At 31.0% G+C, this 21,397-nt stretch overlaps 2 protein-coding genes across 4 annotated transcripts; one reads left to right on the top strand and one right to left on the bottom strand.

Moving 5' to 3' along the window:
- Positions 1-630: 630 nt before the first annotated feature.
- LOC148609125 (ciliary microtubule-associated protein 3-like) lies at positions 631-7,678 on the bottom strand. 2 transcript variants are annotated; one of them, XM_088540803.1, is made up of 6 exons: positions 7,550-7,678; positions 5,638-5,786; positions 5,247-5,345; positions 4,670-4,806; positions 3,479-3,605; positions 631-1,378 (listed from the first exon to the last, which is right to left on the bottom strand). In XM_088540803.1, the coding sequence occupies exons 1-6, from the start codon at positions 7,554-7,556 to the stop codon at positions 1,310-1,312; spliced, it is 588 nt and encodes a 195-aa protein (XP_088396929.1). In that variant the 5' UTR covers positions 7,557-7,678; the 3' UTR covers positions 631-1,309. The 2 variants fall into 2 exon arrangements, with proteins under 2 accessions (XP_088396929.1, XP_088396930.1); XM_088540804.1 differs by having other exon boundaries at positions 5,638-5,783; positions 7,550-7,670.
- A 1,000-nt stretch (positions 7,679-8,678) lies between these two features.
- Positions 8,679-21,067, top strand: LOC148609124 (general transcription factor IIH subunit 1-like). 2 transcript variants are annotated; one of them, XM_088541843.1, is made up of 13 exons: positions 8,679-8,752; positions 12,992-13,152; positions 13,503-13,704; positions 14,155-14,251; positions 14,722-14,784; positions 15,132-15,225; positions 16,153-16,302; positions 17,142-17,221; positions 17,545-17,979; positions 18,457-18,547; positions 19,236-19,351; positions 20,399-20,491; positions 20,958-21,067. In XM_088541843.1, the coding sequence occupies exons 2-13, from the start codon at positions 12,996-12,998 to the stop codon at positions 21,042-21,044; spliced, it is 1,665 nt and encodes a 554-aa protein (XP_088397969.1). In that variant the 5' UTR covers positions 8,679-8,752; positions 12,992-12,995; the 3' UTR covers positions 21,045-21,067. The 2 variants fall into 2 exon arrangements, with proteins under 2 accessions (XP_088397969.1, XP_088397970.1); XM_088541844.1 differs by having other exon boundaries at positions 8,702-8,807.
- The last annotated feature ends 330 nt before the right edge of the window (positions 21,068-21,397 follow it).

Below are 21,397 nucleotides of genomic sequence, written 5' to 3'. Positions count from 1 at the left end.
AAATTATTTCTAATTTGGAACACTACTTTGACATGTGAAATTTAATGTTAGTCATATTTTGAATGGTACTTTAATTCTACACCATGCAAGTTAAGTTTGGGATAGATAGGTTTCAGTCTGTCCAATAGGGTTTGTAAGTCTCATCCTTATCGGATCTGCGATCTGGAAATGCTGTGTAACAATGCAAACTTTTCGATTTGTTGCTTTTCTAAAAAAGTGTTATCATGTAAAAATAGATCCTTGTCACTTTTTATAGGTATTTTTACATTAAAAAAATGTATTAATGCTGAACTCTCTGTAAATGGCAAATATCTATGCATTTGAATGGTAGATTAGGACCCATTGTCCTGAAACCACAGTCACAAGACAAAACTTACATACCCTGTTTAATGCTGTTTACTACCTGCTGGCTTCTCATGAAACTTCATGCATCATTAGGTCATTATATTGTCTTGCTGTTGACACCAGCTTCAAAATAGTTTTTATTATCGATGAAGTTAAGTACTCAAATGAATTTTTTTGTGTGTCTTTAATATTCATAACAGTGATATTTATGTAAAGATTTTAGTTTAACCCTCACATATGGAGGAAGGGAGTGATTATGGCTCCTTAACAGTACAATATTCAACATTAACTTGATAATTTGTTTATTCATACTACAATTACTGTAACAAAATATGTATGAATTTATAACAAAACAAGAATAATGTGACATAGGAATACACAGATCATAATTATTCATCATAAGAAAAAAACCACACTTCATCACAACCTACAGTGAATCCCAACAATAATTTAAGATACCAGTTCCTAGCTTAGCTTGCCTTGATATACAGTATATTTGACATTGAGAGGAAAATAATTACAGTGCTTATCAATTGACTCGGTGACACTTATATCAACATTATACCGGTGTCCTACAGAAACACCTAAGTTACTGCATGATGTTATTAGGATCAAGTCTAAAAGTCAGTTATTTTATATCTACAGAGGATATTTATACATGAATAGTTATTTTCTTGCTTAACTTCAAATTCTTGGTGAACATTTATTCCTCACTAATCCCATCTCTTGTCAAAATTACAAAGCAAAGGTTGATACTCTGTAATTATATCATTGCATCTTCTCATTAAACTATCAACAATTCTGTCACAACTCAAAAATCACTCAAACCTTTCCATATCTTATTCTTTATCTCGCAGCATACACACATCATTCTTCAATCATACTCATCATCTGTACATAAAACATTTACATTAAAATTGTTATATCACTTATCACAGCTTCTTATAATACAGATATGAGCAGTTCAATCATAGTATAACTTCAAGTAAGCCAATTTTCTGTGATATTTCTGTTCTTCTTTTGTACTGTAAAGCTGTAAATAGAAAAAAAGATGAAGAAAACTGTAAACAATCACCACAATAAGACAAAGTCAACTATGACCAATCAACTCGTATAAAATGAAGTAAACTATCAACAATTACCACTATAGGATAAAGTAAACTTAATAATCACATTACAAGATAATGTAAATTGTTAACAATTACTAAAAGATGAAGTAAAGTGTTAACAATTATTAAAAGATAAAGTATGCTGTTAACAATTACTAAAAGATAAAAGGAAACTGTTAACAATTACCAAATAGAATAAAGTGATACTAAAATTTTTTTATTATTGAGATGTTTTCATTATTGTGATTAACACCACTGCATTGTAACAGAGTGGGATTTATCTTTATTTTACAATAATTTATTTTTGATGTAACATTTCGTCTGATTGGAGGACATTTTTCATATTTTAAATTTTACCATGGGATTGTGACTTTATATAATGTTGTTTGTTTTTTTTAATCGAAAATTAAATTTTAAAGAATGCTTGTCATATATTTTGGTCTATATGAAATAAGTGTGCACCACATGATTGAAATTATTGTCCATAGACTGAAAAAAAAAATTACAATCATTCCTAAATGAACCAAAATATATATACATTTTATAAAATAGTAAAACTCAATAACACTTTTTAAAAATTAACATAAGGTCACATACAGTATATGAATAATAAGTATGGGTATTAAGTGCCAGTCCACATAAAATTCAGACACTACCTATAGTACAGGTGATTCATGGTCTACAAAAACTCACCAAATAAATGATGTTTATCAATCTTCAGGTGCTATATTTTATGTTACAATAATCTTTTCTGTATTCAAATGTACTATTGAGAAAACCATATACTTATCTCATACAAAAATCATCAAATCAAAGTAATTCAAGAATGATAACTCTTGCAAAGTGCAAAATTCATGTACAATCTTATAATTTTCACCTCGAAAGTGCAAGACACAAATGAAAAACTAAGAAGGGATATATGGTCTGTAACTGATTCTGAATAAGAAATACAAGTGAATTTGGTGTGTTTTTGACATGCATGAATCACCTCCTGCTTGATTTTTGTAAAGACTGCTACTTAAGAAATACAATACAATATTTTATTAGCACAAACTCTTACAGTACATGGTTATGGTCTATTACAACAGATAGAAACCACTGTGGTGTAAGCTGTACATTGGAAAATGTTGAGTCATTTCCAAGATGGTGTCATCTATGAAATCGAACTGGCAAGCACCTATTTATATACTTATTTGTCTGCGTTATTCTCAATATAACTTGACAATCATTTTGTGATCAGCAAAAAGACGCAACCGAACAGGAAAGGTTTTGAACAATGTTGAATTGATGCATATTTTGGATATTTACACTGAAAATGTAGAAAAACAGAGTTCTCAGCCAAAAAGTTGAATAAAAAATACCCCTAGATCAACAGTGTATCATTGAACAAATGTTATCGATTAACGACAATTGACAAAAGAAATGTTGCTTTCCCGCTTCAAGTATGATTTCTTGTCACTGCGGCCAGTTCATCAATTAATTGCAACATTATATTCACATTTATATTGTAAACAGATATCACTGAGAAAACATCTGAACAGCTTTTTACTGATCGCAAAATTATCAAGATATGTTGAGAATAACGCAGACAAATAAGCATATAAATAGGTGCTTGCCTGTTCGATTTCACAGACGATGCCATCTTGGAAATGACTCAACTTTTACCAACGTACAGCTTACACCACAGAGGAAATGTAACCATAAACATTTGACAGATAACTAATATTTGAACAGTATATTTTTATTCATTTACATGACTTTGTTATTGGAAACTTATATCTATAGTTTTAAAACAATTCAATATAAATGTGGAGGACATTCTATACATAGCTTTTGATCTGTTTTTTAAAGGGCATTTATTTTAGATGATAATTTATAATGTTTAGATTTTTTACAATATTCCTCTCAACAAATAAAAAAAGGTTTTTTTTCAACATTTACACATATTTTTCAACCCTTGAGTTTCTAATAGATTCTGTGATTTTTTTTTTTCTATGCACAAATGATTCCCTTTATTTACTTACTTTATCAGTATTTTTGTCAATGGTACTTTGTATCTTAATTGAAGGCATGTGTATTGGTGTACCTCCAAACGACTGATGCCATTGAACCTTCCTATTCCGTGGAATTTCATGCTCATATGTCCCTGCTCTGTAAATATTCAATAAAGTTAGTAATATAAGACATTGACAACTAACACTTACACTATACATTTATACTGGTTGTGTATACTTAAAATTACAAATAATCCCTATGATGAGTTCTCAAGTTTCATGAGAAGAAAGTATTGGAGATTGGTAGGTACTGTAATCAAATCTGTATGTCTGATGCCTAAAGATGGAACAATAAATAAATCTCTTAATTAGAGGATATTTTTATATATAATTGCCTCATTATATAACATTATAATGATTTCCTTATCTAGCTGTTAAAGCTATCAACCCTTTTGGTACTTACTTAATAAACTTTGCATCCCACAAAAAAACTAACTTCTAAAGAATAGTTCATCAAATTTTCATATACATTTAATTAAACAGTTCAACAACTTGAGAATTTTAGAACTTTTAAAAAGAATTTGATTTTCTCATATTTAAAAAAAAAAAAAAAAAATTATAAAATCTTGACTTTGACATAACCTTGCTTTATTTTGAGTCCCTCATTTGTCTCCAAGAAAGTACTAATGACAAGACCTAAGATAAGCATATAAATTAACCACATGAAGTTCAATCATAGAACAAAGACTTCCATTCATACACAGTGACAATAATTGGTGACAATACTAAAGCACAAAGAAGAAAACAACTTATATTTACAATGGGAAGAGTCAGTCAGTTATATACCGGTATCTTATAATACCAAGGCATTCATATCAAATTTCCATTTTATCATGTATAACAGTGTATAATTATAAGAGTTTTTTATTCATCCTCCCTTCTTTTCCTTTCTGGATAAAAAATGTCTCAAGTGATCAATAAAAGTTCTTGGAAAAACTGGTTTTTCATTTGACATCATCCATATAAAAAAGTCGGTATTATCAAAATTCCACTTATTATGGAAATTTCAAATAAATTGGTCTAAAACTTGTTTTTTATAGATTTCTTAGGGTTCATTCTGATGTGAATGACAGTTCATCCACAACAACAGTGCTGACAGTATCTGGAAAGTATGATTAGATTTCTTTAAAAAGGACAAAAGAAAATAAATCAATTACATACCCAGGTAATACATCGACAATATCTCTCTTGTACACTGGGAATCGGTCAGCTCCTACTAGAAATGGTTTGTTGTCTGTAGTGAAGGTTTTAAGTTCTGTATTATTTTTCTGGTATGATGTTGGACAAGGTGTTTTGAACTAAAAACAGAACAAGTATAAACTCAGGATTTTCAATCACTGTTGGTATATTATTATTACCGTTATATAACTATATACATGTATATAATTTGATATTTATTAAGGTGCCTCTGTTAATCACCACAAGTTTGAATGTTACATTTTTGCTGATGTGAAATTATCTTAATTTATTATACGTTTAAAAAGTTACTAAATAATTTGAACTGAAGCCTTTTTTTTTTCTCAAAGTATCTCATTTCAAAACAACTAAAAAAAATACTAAATAGAAAGTCTAAAAATAGAAGAATGACACAAACTTATTATTTCAAGAATTGCAGTAAAACACTGATGTATAGGTGTTAGTAGCATGTACAGTTAAAAATCTAAACAGATGAATGCTTCTGTAAAACACAAGAAAGAGAGTCAACGGTTACTTGGGTATGTATGTAATGTCTACCTACCACCATTTCTCTTTGAATTCGTGGACCTGTTCTGGCACCCATGGAAAACCCCTTGTTGCTAAAAATCTTGTTATCTATTTGATATATAAAGTTGGTTTTCTGAAATAAAAACAAAATGTTGGAAGATTAGAAATCTTTCATTTGAGTGCATATATAAGTAATATTAATATTATTATTCAAATAGTTTTTCTAATAATGGATACTCTACTGTCACTCTACAATATCTCATTCATATCATCATTATGACAGTAATCAAATACAAGTAAAATAGTTTTTATGGTATGCAAAGTGGCAATTTACCAGTAGTACTACCTTGTAGTAAAACAGATCAAGCTTAGGGAACTTAAACACTATCATGAAATTAATTATCAAGTTAATATGATTAACCTACATCTTCATTTTCATAACAGCCTGGTCCTCTGTGTGGAACACCTCTTAAAGGAGCTATTTCGTTCCCAAAACGATTATATGGCATCTTTGTTGGGAAAAGCTCCCTGTCAAGGGTAGTCATAAATGACACTTTTGTTGGTTTCTTTTCTACTGAAAGTGTAAAGAGAAACATTGAACATCAGAAGTTAGATGTCATAATTGTAAACATTGTTGTTGTAAGATGACCTACGTAAGTCTAATGACATATGCAGTGGTTGTCAACAGTAGAAAACATAGGATACAGCAGTTCGGAAATATCATTTAGTAACACAATAAGTTAGCAAAGAATGTATAAACTTCCATCCTTCCATTAATTAGGGCAAATAATCAAGAACTTAATTCAAAAAATATATTCTCATTGCTCTGCTAAGCATCCTGCACTACTTTTTACTTCTAATATTGGATCTGTTCCTGCCAAAATCCTTTCTTTTTACTTTGGTTAATTTGCAAACCAGTCTTTAGTAAACAAATCAACATTTTGTCTCTTGTTGTGCATGCTCCCTTGATATGATTTAATAATAGTGGGCACAAAGTTAGCTCAATAGCAATGTGTGTAAATGTATAACATTCTTGACATGGTCCCCAAAGACAGAATTCAGTCAAAGCTGAATGGGTCTGTAGTCAGTAGAAACAGCATTTACAAGGAAGTTCCTCAGCAAGGAAATATGAAATTGACATTTACCAGGACCAAACAAAAAGGAAAATATATATGCATTCATTTTTCTATTGAAAATCTATATACATCATCTTTAATGCATTCCTGCCATTTTTTTTTTATTTTGCTTCATACAATGTATTCATGGAAAAGCAGTGTTTCCCCAAGGGCCTTTAAACATAATGAAGATGGGAAGCTATCTAAACTGATTTTCCTGTAGGTAATGTTACAAATGTGATGCTAAAATTTCAAAGGAAAAGATGCTATCAAAATTTTCTAGTTTTCCTGGATGCCATATGAATTTTCTAGGGAGAACACTGAAAGATTCAGGAAGAATGGCATGTATTATTAATCCTGTTTCACAGAAACCAAGGAAGTTGTGTAAAAACAGACAACATTGACAAAGAAGATGTGGAATCCTATGGTATATTTCTCTGCTCTTCCACTATTCCATCTTTCTATGAAAGGAAATCCAATCAGTTTTTAAATTTAGACAAAGCTATTTGTTGTGTCAATTTTATGTGCATTTCTTTACATTACAGGTTATGTGTAAAATATAACAGACATCTATAGAGAACTGTTAAATTTCCAGAATTTATACAAAATTATGAATCAGACCCATTAAAAATAAAACGATGAAGCTGAAGCTGCTCATAAGGTTAAATATAAGAAGTAAAAACTGTTGAACCTTGAAGTGCTCACTTATATAGGTAATGTACATAATACAACATAGTAATATTAAAATGTGGTTCTCAAAATGGTAACCAATACCAGTTTATTCTTCCGTTAAAATGTCTGCACTCCAAAACAGACTAAATTAACAGGGAATGAATTAAAATCAAAGACATATTTCAACAAGCTTATTTTAGAAACTACCAAAACATATTCCACACGCTATATCTCAGTTCCTTCAGTGGTATCTTCACTACTCTTAGCAGATTTGCAGAATCCTACAAGCAAGTTTTATGCAAGTGGAAATAATTTCTACTTGAAACAGTGTATTTTAAGTTAACTAGCGTTCAGAATTGACAGAAATTAAGTATTTTCCCTTCAAAATTTGATCAATAAATATATGGTACAATTGAATCAGTTCAAAAGCTCATAAGTGCTTATGTTTATTGTTTTTATGTCTTGCCGACTTTCAATAAAGCTTGTCTATGTCTATGTCTATGTGCATAGCTATGTTGTATTCATTCAATTCATTAAAAAAATAGTTTACCCTCCATATCGCTTATGTAATAACAGCACAATCAGTCAGACAGTTAAGATTTATCTTGAAAAATATTGAAGGATGTTCGTAGTAGCTTCTTTGTTGCTAGGGGATTATATACTTCCGGAAAAATGCCTGACAACTCGGATCGAAGACAACTCGGACCGTGACAACTCGGATCGTAATACAAGACAAGTCGGACCGTACAACAAGACAACTCGGACCGTATATTAAAAGTATATTATAGTGACAATACTTTGTTTTCATTACTAATTGATGAAATTTGTAGCCATCCTGTATTGTTATAACACACTTCCGGTATTGGGAGGGTTTATTCCTCGAATGCCAACATCCTTTGATTTACCGACAATTTACCTGTAAAAATTTGTTGGCGTTCAAGGAATAGGTGTCAGTGGTTATCACAACAAAAGTGCATGCTTATCAAAACATTTATACTAATTAACAGATAGGTAAATTACAGGTGACTTATTTCAGCTCACATTTCAGATAGTTATTAAAATTTTTTTTTTTTTTGGCTGTTTTGCATTTTTCAAGCCATGGAACAAAAAAAAAAGATGAAATGGGAACACTGCTCGTGTGTAATCATACAATTTTTTTCTTTGATCATCCATATTAATTAATGTATTATCAATTTCGGCGGTGATAATGTCTATTTAATGATAACGACTTTTTAAAGATCTTTAATTTGATATTCTCTTAATTAAAATTAATAGATTATGGAAAGTTTACACAATAATTTTGATTTCACGTAATTAAAAACTGTGCTAATTGCATGCTGCTAAAACTTAAAGTCAGAAATGTCAAGTCGTAGATACATGCCTTATATGTAGTCATATAAAATAATTTTGTTTTAAAAAGGGAAATGTCATTGAAAATTCTTTTAACAAATTTATGGATGAATAAAACATATCTTTAATATAGATTTCTATATTTTAAGTTCCCATATTTTACGAAGTTTGTTATTCATGGCATTTGGACTGAGTTCGGTTTACGGTCCGAGTAGTCTTGTTATATCGAACAAGCTCTCTAATATGGTCCGAGTTGTCTTGTATAGCGGTCCGAGTTGTCACGGTCCGACTTGTCTTCAGTCCGAGTTGTCTGGTTACCTTCCGGAAACTACCGGAAGTCGCACTTAGACATTGTCGTAAATTAATTATTGTCGTAAAATCACACGGATATAATCACTGTAGAGTAGGCATTTAAATGACTATAAAAACTCAGGGTGTTGTACATAACAATTTAAATAGCAAGTTTTAGATTAACACTTTAAGATATATTCTGTAATTTGCTGTCCTTTTTGTGTATTCTTTAACTCATTACTTTAATTTTAAAATAATTTTTCCGAGAACGATACTGTCGATAGCCGGTCCTACAACATTTCTTATTTACATATTGTAATACTTGTTTTTGTCATCATTCTTTAATTGTTCCTTCTAGGAACATGAAATTATGGGAGTGATTGACTTCTAACTGGCCGAGTTTAATATGAAACAATAGCTGAATTCACACTTGACATTTTAATCCCTTTTGGGATTCAGTGTCCGGAGCTATCTTCTGAATAGCACTGAACACTGAATCCCAAAAGGGATTATTGACATTTTGCTTCGAAGGACCCCAGATTTGTCCCTGAATAATCTTTTCAGATCATTTAAACAATGCAATTTAAATTGTGATTTCATTAATCTTTAAGCTGTAGGAAGTTCAGTAAGAAAACAACAGGAAAATGTATTGTTTTTTTTGGTTTTTTTTCGTCAGTGGCTTCCACAAGTGTAAATGCATGTATTTAAATATTGCTTGCTCAACATTGAGAGAAATTGGCACCAGCCCGACAGCTTTGGCTGGGAAAATGCCGGTGGACTTGTGGAATTTGGCTAAAATACCAATGATTGCTATATAAATTCATCAAAGCTTGGGCTTGTTGTAAAAAATTTAGATGCCAAAGACTGCCTTAACAGTTAATGGTGTTATGGACCAACTTTCTCTAATTCTACTTCTGGTTCATCTTCAGCATTGTCTGAGACAAACCAGTATTGGAACAAGAATATGTGGTTCAAGTGAAATGAACCATATAATGGAAAGATAACACCCCTGAAAGTTTGTACCCCCAAATCTTGGATCTGCTTGGTCCAATTAAGTCTTAGTCAGACATTTATAAGATTTGAGATAGGTGAAACCTGAAACTCTCCCAAAAAACATAAATTCATACCACCTCCATTTTGTCAGCCTAGTATTATATACAATCTTCCAAATTCATGAATAACTCATTGAATTAGACTTTTTTACCACTTTTGGTAAAGATTGACAGGTCACAAAGTGATAAGTAAGTGAGATATTCACTTAGGAAATTGTTGTTGATAGATTTAACATAGAGCATCAGTTCCTAAAGCTGAGGAATGCTCTTTCTACGAACAGAAAATTAGTGTCAATTATGATCTTTTTGGAAGGCAAAAAACTTTTCAGTCAAATATTTGTTAAATGATTATGTTTAATTCAGGACTAGTTATTGTCTAGTAGGACTGTATAATTCTTGAACAATTCCAGATTTGCCAATTTGGAAGAAGGTTTATTATTCTAATTACTTCCAATAAGTTCTAAATCATCCTGATCTACAGTTTGTAGTGTCATTTTATACTCTTAGTCATGGGCTGTATTGTCCAGCATTTGTAAATAGTAATGGGTAAGATTTATAACATCAGTTTCATAAACATTTGGGTGTCTTCTTAGTGTTGGTTGTTATGGCCATCCGTATCTTGAAAAAAGCTATGATTTGATTTGTATATAATCATCAGAGGTAGTTACAAGCACATTTGGCGAAAGTTTTCTGACAATGGTTTGGTTCACAATTGCATTTACAAATATCCCTAACAGAATACAAAAATAGGGTTGCCATGATAATAAAGCTATTTTAAATTTAAGCTCCTGATTTAAGGTGAAAACCCGATATTGATACCTTTTCTGAACATATGTAATGGACCCATTTGATGATACTTGTTGATGGTTGGGCCTGGGTGATCCATACTATCCAACATTTCATGTTTCATTGTTACATCATGATATCGCAGTAAGATCACATGCTGCAAACTTTTTACTACCATTTTGCATAAATGTTTTGGTTCCATAGTATATGAGGTCCTAAATTTTCCATTTATTGTTTTTAAACATCATTATCATTTAGTGTCCTTTGCGGGCATATTAGTTCGATATGAGACAATTGAAACCTGATACAGTCCCAATTAGTCTCAGAGCTGCTCGGTACAATCAAATCATAGTCTGACATTTTGCATGTTTTATTGTGATGTTGTGAAATCATGGAAGTTGCAGTCAATTTATGTGGCAGAAACCAAAACCCATAGTACAAGTACATGCATATCAGATCTTTAATTTTTATTTTACGAACTTAGGGCTATTCTACCACTTATACTTCAGAAGCATGCCATCTTGGAAAACTGATTATTGTTTTGTTTGGTTGCCTACCTTGGACTCCATAAGGTGATACTCACCAAATTCAATTGGACCTTGAGTGCAAAATTTTGAAACTTAAATGTCAGATTAAAAAAAAATACATCATCAAGTGACCAAGGACCATCCTGGTGGCGACTGTGGCAAAATAGTTGCTTTTTGGTTTTAAACTTAGCCGTATATTACCCCAAAAGAGAAATTAAAGTTACCTTAAAATCCGACACATCCCCCTTTTATTTTTCAAAATCTACAATGAAAATCCAGTAGAGCATCGGTGATTTTTTAAATATAACTTTGGGTGTTTTCACAGCTGAAATGAGACAATTCACAGCAGGTCATTATACATGTTTCTGCCCTGCTTCTAACACTCATCTGGCGTCAGTTTCACAAAAAGTCCTAAGTGTGAAATTGATTGTAAATCATGACGTCACAATGCTATTTTAGTTTATGACGTCATTACTTATGATCAACTTTACACTTACAACTTTTTGTGAAATTCAGACCTGATCTCCCATCAAGTACTCAATTGGAACTTCTCTAGAATTTATGCTGACATTTATGAAAATGAATATGTAAACAACACACCTGTCACTACGATGTCAAAGTTCTTATAAAAACATTTTGACACTTAAATTGCTAAAGTATTACACTTAATACCATAAATATATTAATATATGACTATTAAAAATGTTACTGCTAACTGTACACATGTCAACATCGAAGGATCTGACTGCGTAACATCAGTTGATTGGAAGTCACCTCGAAGTGACAGTAAACATGATAAACTATAAATTATCCTTTGTTTTATTTTACAAATAAATACTTACTGAAAATTAAAATTTATCATTGATTAAATGAACATTGCACACTGAAGATATCCTCAGATCTATTATGCCACAATATATAGACAACATCGTGAACTATTTAAAAGATCGTTTTCAAGAGAGTGGTTTGATAGAAAAAATGCAAGTATTGCAGCCTCTTCACATTACTTCTGCTCACAAAAAAGAGAGTTGGCAACATTTGGAAACCAAAGTGTTTTAGCTGATCATTTTGCCATCCAAGGAATTGACAAAGAACAAGTGCCTATGGAATATAAACAATACAATAGGCTTGTTACAGGTTCTTTTCAAACTTCCTCCCTTAGTGAAATTTGTGAAAAACTTGGCATGAATTTATGAAGATATAATACCAAATATTGTAAAACTTGTTCAGTGCTGCACACTTCTACTAGTGAATAGTGCTACATGTGAAAGAGTCAAGGTTGAAAACCAATTTAAACAATAGTTCAGTGAATGACTTGATGAAAATGAACTGTGGTGCATGTGTAAACGATAAGTTTTTAGTCATTAGATTGACTAGATGTGAAATTTTATGATAATTTAATGTCTTTTAATTGAAAAAAAAAATCAAATACATTAGTTAATGATCTTATACCTTTTTGTATTTTTGCATAGTCTTAGAATGATGAAGTTGTTCAAAAAAGGAATGTCATTATATGATAACATCATTCAAAATTTAAATTTAATTAAAGAAACTGCGCACACTGAGAAGTCTCCCTGAGATTTGAAACTTCTCCCTATTTTTCACTGAGGGAGAAGTGAAATCTCCCTGAATTTTGGGTCTAGGATGGTCCCTGATGACATGATTGTCTGGACTACAAGTTTATAAGTATATTGTTTGCATAGAACGTCGAAAGTTAAAACACTGTATGGAAACAGTATATTGTTCATTATTTGATATCAAAGATATTAAACTCTATGATATTGTCATCTTCATTTTATTTCAGTTTTGTCTGATTTTCAATTGATTAATCTTAACTAACATTCAAAGTCATTATTAAGCTTGCACTTAAGCTTCATTTTTTTGTAAACATCCCAATTAGTGCAACTTTCAATTCATCCAACCAAAGACTTTTACCTGTACATAGACAGGAAATAGGAAAATTTTATGATTTTTTTTTTTATTAAGCGTCATGTCTGGCAAATCATCAGAAGAGGTTTTGCTTATTGTTAACCATGTGAAGAATAAAAAGACAGATGGAACAATGTATATGATGGGAGAAAGAGTTGGTTGGATGCAAGGCAGTAAAAGTAGCTTTACCTACAGTTATCTTTACTCAGATATAAAGGGTAAGATAAGGAGGCTATTGAAATACTTTTTATTTACAACAACTTACAACGGAGTGTAGCTTAAACAAAAAATGGGTTAGAAAACGTTCATATGATAATTTGAACAGACACAATAATCAATTTGAATAGATTAATAAAACATCCTAAGTGATTCAGGTCTTGGAAGCCTTAGACTTCTTTATCACATTAAAAACTAATACACTGTATTGACAAAATGAAAGTGATTAATGTACTTTAGTATTTTATAAACTATTGATTGATAACTCTAGTTTTAAATTTATTGCTTTTACATTATAAGCACAAATGATATGATAAAGCTTCTTATAAATTTAATGTTATTATCTTGTTAGCTCAAAAGATATCACCAGACAGCAAAGAAAAGGTGCAACTTCAGCTGATATTACACGATGGGAGTGCCAACACATTTCATTTTAACAATCCTTCAGGACGTGATGCTGCTGTTAAAGACCGTGATACTGTGAAAGAACTCTTACTCCAGCTATTGCCAAAATTTAAACGAAAATTGAACAGTGAACTGGAAGAGAAAAACAGGTTACAATACTAATTGTTCCAGACCATTCATAATATTTCAATATTTATATCTAAATTTTATTGGTCTTGAAATATCAATTTTAAAAATTGTGCTCCTTTGGTAGATTGCTTGTCTACAGTTGGTGGGCCCTTGGTTTGTTCCAATGCCATATCATACTTTAAAAGACTGCTTCTCATCCATTCAAATAGGAGAAAGAATATCAACCAGTTAGATTGGAGTCAGAATTACTAATTTCAGTGTGTTACCTGCCTTAGTGCAGACTGTTCCTTCTATAAGCTAGTACGTTAAAATTCTGGCTCAACATGTATGACAAGTATAAAGCAGGATTTATTTGATCAAACATTGTTAACATAAGTGATATACCAATGAACAGAGATATTCAATGATTGTATTTGGCAGATTTTATAGCATTCGTTCTGTTGAAGGTTTACTGTCTTTTTTCATTACAGACTGTTACAAGAAAACCCAGAAATATTCCAATTGTATAAAGATTTGGTGGTCAGTGGTGTGATTAGCTCTGATGAGTTTTGGGCTTCAAGGGCTGAAGTAAGTTAAAATCTGATTTTAAATAAAATCAACGTGGTATTGTGGTCATTAATACTATGTAGTCCACCTGAAGCTGTCCATACAAAAAAGGCTTTGGTGTCCTAGCCGAAAGGTCAATTTTTATCATTTCTCTGTACTATAACACACAACTTAAGGGCTTCAGAAGAAAGGCTTATTGTTAGACTGTTAGAACTATTTTCTAAAAGAAAATATCTAAGCATATTTGTTTTGACTGTAGGATTAGGCTATATCAAATAAGGTCTACTATACAGTTAAAATCTACATTCAATTGCACTGTGTTGCATACTAAAGCATCCAAGATCTGAATTTGCTTAAAATTTCAAAACTAAGCTTAGTCTGAATATGATTCTAATAGTCATCAGGGATATAAAGCAGGTATGGGGATGCTACAGAAGGAGTCAAACAGAGGTATAAATGTAATGAACTACAAATGTTTTAATCTTTTGCAGCAAAAATTATCAGCTGCCAAAACAGAGGGTAAGCAGGTTGTAGGTGTGTCAGCAGCTTTCCTTGTGAGTATCTCATAAAATTACAAGACTTGCTGTTAGTGTTTATATTGTTGAGTTGAAAAAAAACTGAAGCTATAGAAGTATGAAGATGAAAAAAGAGAAGTGGATTACATCACCATACAACATAATATATGTTCAAATTTGACTAAAGTTATCCTATAAATGTTAAATCAAATTTTCCATCAAATAAGAATGAAAAATGATTTTATTTCACATCATATGTTAGTTTGAAATTTGTTTAAATTTATTTATTGCATGTTGTATTTATAAGGCCACAAGGGGTCCTTACCGAACTTTCTCCTTTATTTATTGCCTATTGTATCGATAAAAAATATGCTTATGATTTTCAGGCTGATATAAAACCAGAAACAGATGGGTGTAATGGTCTGAAATATAATCTTACAACTGATATAATAGAGTCAATATTTAGAACATATCCCATGGGTTAGTATTGTTTTATTGATAATGTAAAAGTACATTTTATTATTGTTCAGGGGGCAAATTTGCTTCCTCTGTTTTTTTGGTTAAAATGTTTCTATCAATAATGAAAATCTGTCATTTTATGACAGCAACAATTGGTATTTATCATGTTAATTTGCATTTTCATTTTTATACAACCACAATTTTTTTGGGTTGTAAAATGGTATTATGCTGTTGGTGTCATCTGTAGACAGTTTTATTTCCAACAATAACTTCAGTAGAAGTGTATGAATCTTTTTGAAGTTACAGCACAAAAGAAAAACTGGGGTTGAATTTGGTGGGGTCACTAGAACTGTTAAGGAATTAGGGACCAAAAAGGACCAGAAACAAACAAGCATTTTCATTAAGTCTGGACAATAACTTTACTGTAAGGGATTGGATCTCTTGGAATTGTACAACAAGGTAGCATACCACAAAAAGAAGGTCGACAAGTGTTGTTGTATCAAGCTGCCATAGCTGGGCATTTTATCAATTATGTAATTTTTTTATGTGATTTAAAGAACACTGAGCTGTTTACTTTTATTTCTCATAGTAACATTGGCTGACACACTCTTTTTAAATTTTTATACCCCCCACTTTGCAAGTGGGGGTATATAGTGATAGAGATATCCATCCTTCCATTACACAGGAGATCCATCTCTTATTCGTCCGTTACTCCTCCTTTACCACTATATGGAATTAAATGAAACTTTCACAGAATCTTTCTTAGGTGTTCCCATTGGGCAGCTCTTTTTTTAGATTTTGATCCAAATCAGTATTGAGGTAAGAAGGATCATGTTGTCAAATGGGGTAGTGGGGGTATCAAGTTAGTAAGCATTGCTCACAGTTTTTGTAGTTAGTTCTGTGTTGATGAAATGTTAAAAATGTGGTAGTAAAATAAGATTATTTCAGTGAAGAAGAAACATTTAGAGTATGTACCCCATCAGATGACTGAGAGTGAGTTCTGGACCAGATTTTTCCAGTCGCATTACTTCCACAGAGACAGAACAAATATCAGTAGTAAAGAAATGTTCCATGATTGTGCAAAGAATGATGAAAAAGGTAGAATTAAATAATGTATGAAAAAGAAAAATCAGATTACCACATGTTTTTCAATGAAGGGATAATTTTAGGGTGTTCTTTTTTTTAAATGTTCTTGAGCTATTGTTTTCTTTTGTACAAAATGAAACTTGAAACTTTTATCGTTGGGTTTTTGTTTTATCTAAAAGAAAAAAAAAAACACATTTTTTATATTTTGTATGTCACTTTCAAATATTGCCTAAAATTAGAAAAAAAGACAAGACCTATATAGTACTTGTTATATATATATATTAGAAAGGATTTATAGTGTTGTGTAAGATATCAGTTAATGGGAAATGTTGTTACTTAGATTTCAGTTAAAATGTGTCCAGTTATAAATAACCTTGCTTATAAAATTCAGTTCTGTTTACTGCAAGAAATTCTTTACTATATATGATATATATAATAATTATGCTATGTGTTGCATAATTAGCTGGTTTTTTAAAAAAATGTTTTTATGCAATGTATATTAAGTTTTACATTGCCCATATATTTGTACAAGTTTCTGAAATATATTTAAGAAATAATTCGTGAGAGTGTGGGTCTGGTGTTGTACAATACCAAACCTAACATAAATTATTTCTATTCTAATATGACAAAAAAAGACTACTTCTGCATCTGAATCACCGAAGGGCAGATATATCAGGTGATATACATACCGTTTGAAGTTTGTAGGATGTCATATTGTAATTCAGTTTTATTTAAGCTGTGTTTGGTGCTCAGCCTTGTAACTTGCATTAGATATGAACATTGAATTAGTGTATACACAAAGCTTTAGACTGGCACATACAAGTTATAATATAAATATTTCTTCTTTTTAGAGATAACAGATGAAATAGAGAAGAAAATTAGTGACCCATTAATTGACCTTGCAGGTTGTTCTGACAGCACATTAGGGGAGGTAATCTTAAAACTGTAGTTTTGTCTTTAGGATTATTTGAAATGTGGACATAAAATGATAGCACTAAGAGAGCACATTGTCTGGTGGCAGATGTAAATTGTTAAAGCATGCCATAGTAGTGACAGTAGATTATGAAAACAGTATTATTTCTGCCATAGGCATCCATTGTGAAAAAAAAAAAGATGCCCCCTCCCTCCCCCCAAAAAAACATGACAAAACAAACAAGCAAAATTTGCCAAACCAGGAAATACCACAGAAAAAGGGAACATGTTGTTAAGAATATGTTTAAAATTTGATATCTTTTATGTGTTGACTTGTTTCAGGGTTATGGAAGTTCATCTAGTGATCAAAAACTTTCTAAGTCTAGTCAAGAACATCTTACAATGATCAGGAGATTTAACCATCATTCTACAATGGTATTAAAAGCTTGTGATAAAAACAGTGAATCTAGTAAAACTTCAGAACCAATTGCATCAAATCTGACAAATGGTACAGCTACGGTCAATGGTGCTCATACGTCTAAAGATTCTTTTGAAACAGTCTCAAAAAAGGCAAAACTTCAGGAAAAAATAGATTATTCAGACCTCAAAGACAAAACAGACAGTGCAAGTGTTAATTTACGATTACATAAAATGGAAGGATATTTACATGGACCTACTCCAATTTATGCAACCAAATATACAACTAGTGAAGATGTGATAGCTGCCACTCAGATTGTCTCTCATGAAATGCAACATTGGATGCCACAGTTTTCTCAGGTAGAGCTTTATGAGTTAGATATTTCCTTAAAATAACATTGTTTCAGCACCTTAGTTCAATGTTATATTTTTTCTGGTACAGTATATCAGTTTTGATATGCCTTTTAACATGTTGGCTTTATGATATAAATTAAAAACTTTTCATATTCCAAATGAAAATGACCTTGACTTCTCAAATATACCAGCTCTGGTTATTTCTCTCAACCAATTAAACTAATGTTAATTTATGTAAATGATCTGTAAACAGTTGATTCTAGTGATTCCTTTAAATCACACTATTTTTCATTCTTTCTTTGCTTGTCTGCCTGGTCAATTTTCTTTAAAAAAAAATCAGGGAAAATTATCTGGGTTTTTTTCTATATGTAATCTAAAATAAAGACAAAAATATCCATGTGATTTCTCATGATTAAGGAAATCTTGACAAAACAATTGATCTGATCATACCAAAACATACTATATCCCTGTTTATTAATCAAGGTAATTTCTAGTAACACAGCTGTAAGTGTGTTAGGAGAACTCTCACCAGGGGGCAGTTTGATGCATGGAACCAGTCAACAACAACTACAACGTAAGCTGTCTATGGTTTCAGTAAAACTTCTGAAAATGACTTTTTTCCAATTTTTCATGACCTTGATGTTTGGCTTTAACTATGTTTACCAATGAAATTCAACACAACAAACTGATTGATGTTGTCTTTAAACTTATTAATTTGTTTTTCTTCTTTGTTTTTATCTCTCTCAAAACTATAACAGGATATGAGGGTTTTTAGTTTCTCATTTTTTTTCTATTGGTGTCTCATGTCTTTAAAATAATTTAAGCTTATTCAAGAACTCTATAAGACTTCACTAGTGCATTATTATATGTATGTTATGGTGAGTATCCTAAAATAACAACTCTTGGATATTTCAAAACTCTTTGGAAAATTTTTGATATCAAATCAGAACTGAACTTTATAATTATCAGTTTTTTCCATTTTTCTTACTGCCTGATATATTCTTTTGCCTTGTAATACTTCATGAATTTGAAATTTCCAGTGACATTATATCTGATCACTGTGAATCACTTGACAGAGCAATCTGTCTTACTTGGTTGAATCATAATTGCTGATGTTATGGGCTCAGTTTCATTAAAAAAATCTTAAATTGAGTAATGCCATGAGTTTTTCCTCAAATTTCATATTTGAGTTGAGAACGAATTTTAGGATATATTTTATGTAGCATGGACTTCTTTATATTGAATTTGTATACTTGTTGCAGATATGGTACAATCTGAGATACAGGATGAGATTAAAACACAATATAATGCACTGCTTGAATTGCTGCGACATTTCTGGGCCTGTTTTCCTGTGCAGAGTAAATCACTTGAAGAAAAGGTAAAATGGATTGTATTTCTCAATTAAGTTAATCTGATATTATAATGTTTCTTTCATTATAATGAGTGTATTATCTGATTTCATCAATCAATGTTGGTAAATTACTAACTTTGAAAACAAGCCTTGGGAACAGAATATTATTCTGCAATATAACAATAGAGTAATCTATGAGTAAAAATATTTATGCTGTTTCTCCTAGTTTTTAAAATACCTTAAGAATCCAGTGATTTGTGATAATCAACCAAGTTTTATACCCCACTCAACATTGGTGGTATATTAGAATCAATTTGTCTATCTGTTTGAATTTCGCTGCAATTATCTTGGTTCCCAGTGGATAGATTGATTATAAATTTAGTGTGTGGCTTTATATAGATGGGAAATGTCTTGTACAAGTATTGGTAAATCTAGCAAATGTGTGCAACTTTATTATGTTTGGTTACCCCCATTTAATTTGTATTTGTTATGGCCTTTTATCAGAAATAAAACTGTGGATTATTAATGTTTTAATAGCTGATTTTTTACTAAAATTAGGTCATGTATTTAACAGCTGTTATTCATTGAAAATGTGACTGGCTTTAAATGGTCATATTTCAAATTGGTGTTATCCATTATGCAGAATTTTTGTCAACATCTCTAAAATCAAATAAATTAAAAAGTATTTTTGTCACAAATAGATCCACCCAATAATTTTAGAAATCATAGACTTGTCTTGACTCAATAAGATGATAAATAAAAAGATACACAACTTATATTTTCTTTTTGAAATAAACAGTAAAATTGTAAATGTAGCCTCCCCAAATAGTAATATATCATTAGTAGATAATTATACATATGTATTTATTGGATGTATTGTATGAAGTATGTTAAAAAAGCAAGTGCACTGTAAGGCCTAAAAATATTGTATATTTGTATGGGTATTTGCATGTTATGGTAAATGTGATACATGTATATGTGTTTGTATGTCTAAAATCATTGTGTTTTTTTTCCTAGGCGCACCTTCAGTTAACAATATCTACATGTATCTATAATATATTCTTCATCTTCAAGGTAATTAGAATGAAAGGAACATTAGAGAGGTTTCAGATGGCCAAGCTACAACCACTGAAAGATAACTTACAACAGTACCACTATGCACTGAATGTAAGTGTACCCACAATATATATAAATGGACTTAAGATGTATCTGATATCAACAGGGTTTGGTTTTGACATGTTTTGGATTATTTAGGGTTTGGATTAGACAGGTTTTTGGATTATTTAGGGCTCTGTTTATACATATTTTGGATTATTCAGGGTTTGGATGAGGCAAGTTTAATTGTTGTAGTATACCCAATGATAGAATGCACTTGGTTGAAGTTTAATCACCTGGAAAGTGCCTGAAACCGTGCTCTAGAATTCATGTTTATTTCCTGTTCTGGGTTACCTGTGAAATAAGTTACATCTGTAAATTGTTGCTTATTGATAAATCTTGTGGGTTAGTTGATTTTAATGAAAAATTCCCCTAGCTGTAAACTTATAGAATTCTGTAATTGTGACTAATAATCCATGCAAGAACATTAAATTGTTTTACATTGATTCCTTTTAAGTTTATGCTTCTTTTTTTCCAGCTCACTGGCCATATGGATGAATTACTGTCAGCTGCATTTAGCAAATTTGACAATTGGCAAATGAAGAAAATGTCAAAAAGATCATGATACAGAATAAAAATAATTTGTTATTTAGTCTTCTGAAATTTTTAAACACTGGTAACAGTAATTAATATAATAGGTAATATTTTGTTATTGTTTTGTTATTGATTGTGTGGTCCCTTTTTTTTGTTGTTTTCGTGAGTAGGCCAGACCATGAAATTAAGTTCCAAACAATAGGAGATTTCTATTGATTTGTATACTGAAAACCTCAAATCCATGAAAATTGGTATCCATGAATTAAAGTACTTTCACAGTATTTTTAATGTTCATCATTGCCTTATTCTGTAATGCATGGCAAATAAAACAATTCATTGTCACAAATCAAGTTTGGGAAAGAATAAAAAAACAGATCTAACATA

The sequence above is a fragment of the Perna viridis genome, chromosome 8 (assembly GCF_037379345.1).
Source record: "Perna viridis isolate PV_CMFRI_1.1 ecotype Kerala chromosome 8, ASM3737934v1, whole genome shotgun sequence".
Classification (NCBI taxonomy): domain Eukaryota; kingdom Metazoa; phylum Mollusca; class Bivalvia; order Mytilida; family Mytilidae; genus Perna; species Perna viridis.
This window is presented reverse-complemented; position numbering and strand designations above follow the sequence as displayed.

Bases quoted from the DNA above. Each gene is read 5' to 3' on its own strand.
- LOC148609125 (XM_088540803.1), bottom strand. The intron at 4,807-5,246 runs GTAGGTAGACAT...TTCTGTTTTTAG, and splicing joins GAATTCAAAGAGAAATGGTG to TTCAAAACACCTTGTCCAAC. The intron at 3,606-4,669 runs GTATGTAATTGA...GAATATTTACAG, and splicing joins ATTGTCGATGTATTACCTGG to AGCAGGGACATATGAGCATG.
- LOC148609124 (XM_088541843.1), top strand. From the start codon at position 12,996: ATGTCTGGCAAATCATCAGAAGAGGTTTTGCTTATTGTTAACCATGTG. The intron at 14,252-14,721 runs GTAAGTTAAAAT...AATCTTTTGCAG, and splicing joins TTTGGGCTTCAAGGGCTGAA to CAAAAATTATCAGCTGCCAA. The intron at 18,548-19,235 runs GTAAGCTGTCTA...TACTTGTTGCAG, and splicing joins CAGTCAACAACAACTACAAC to ATATGGTACAATCTGAGATA.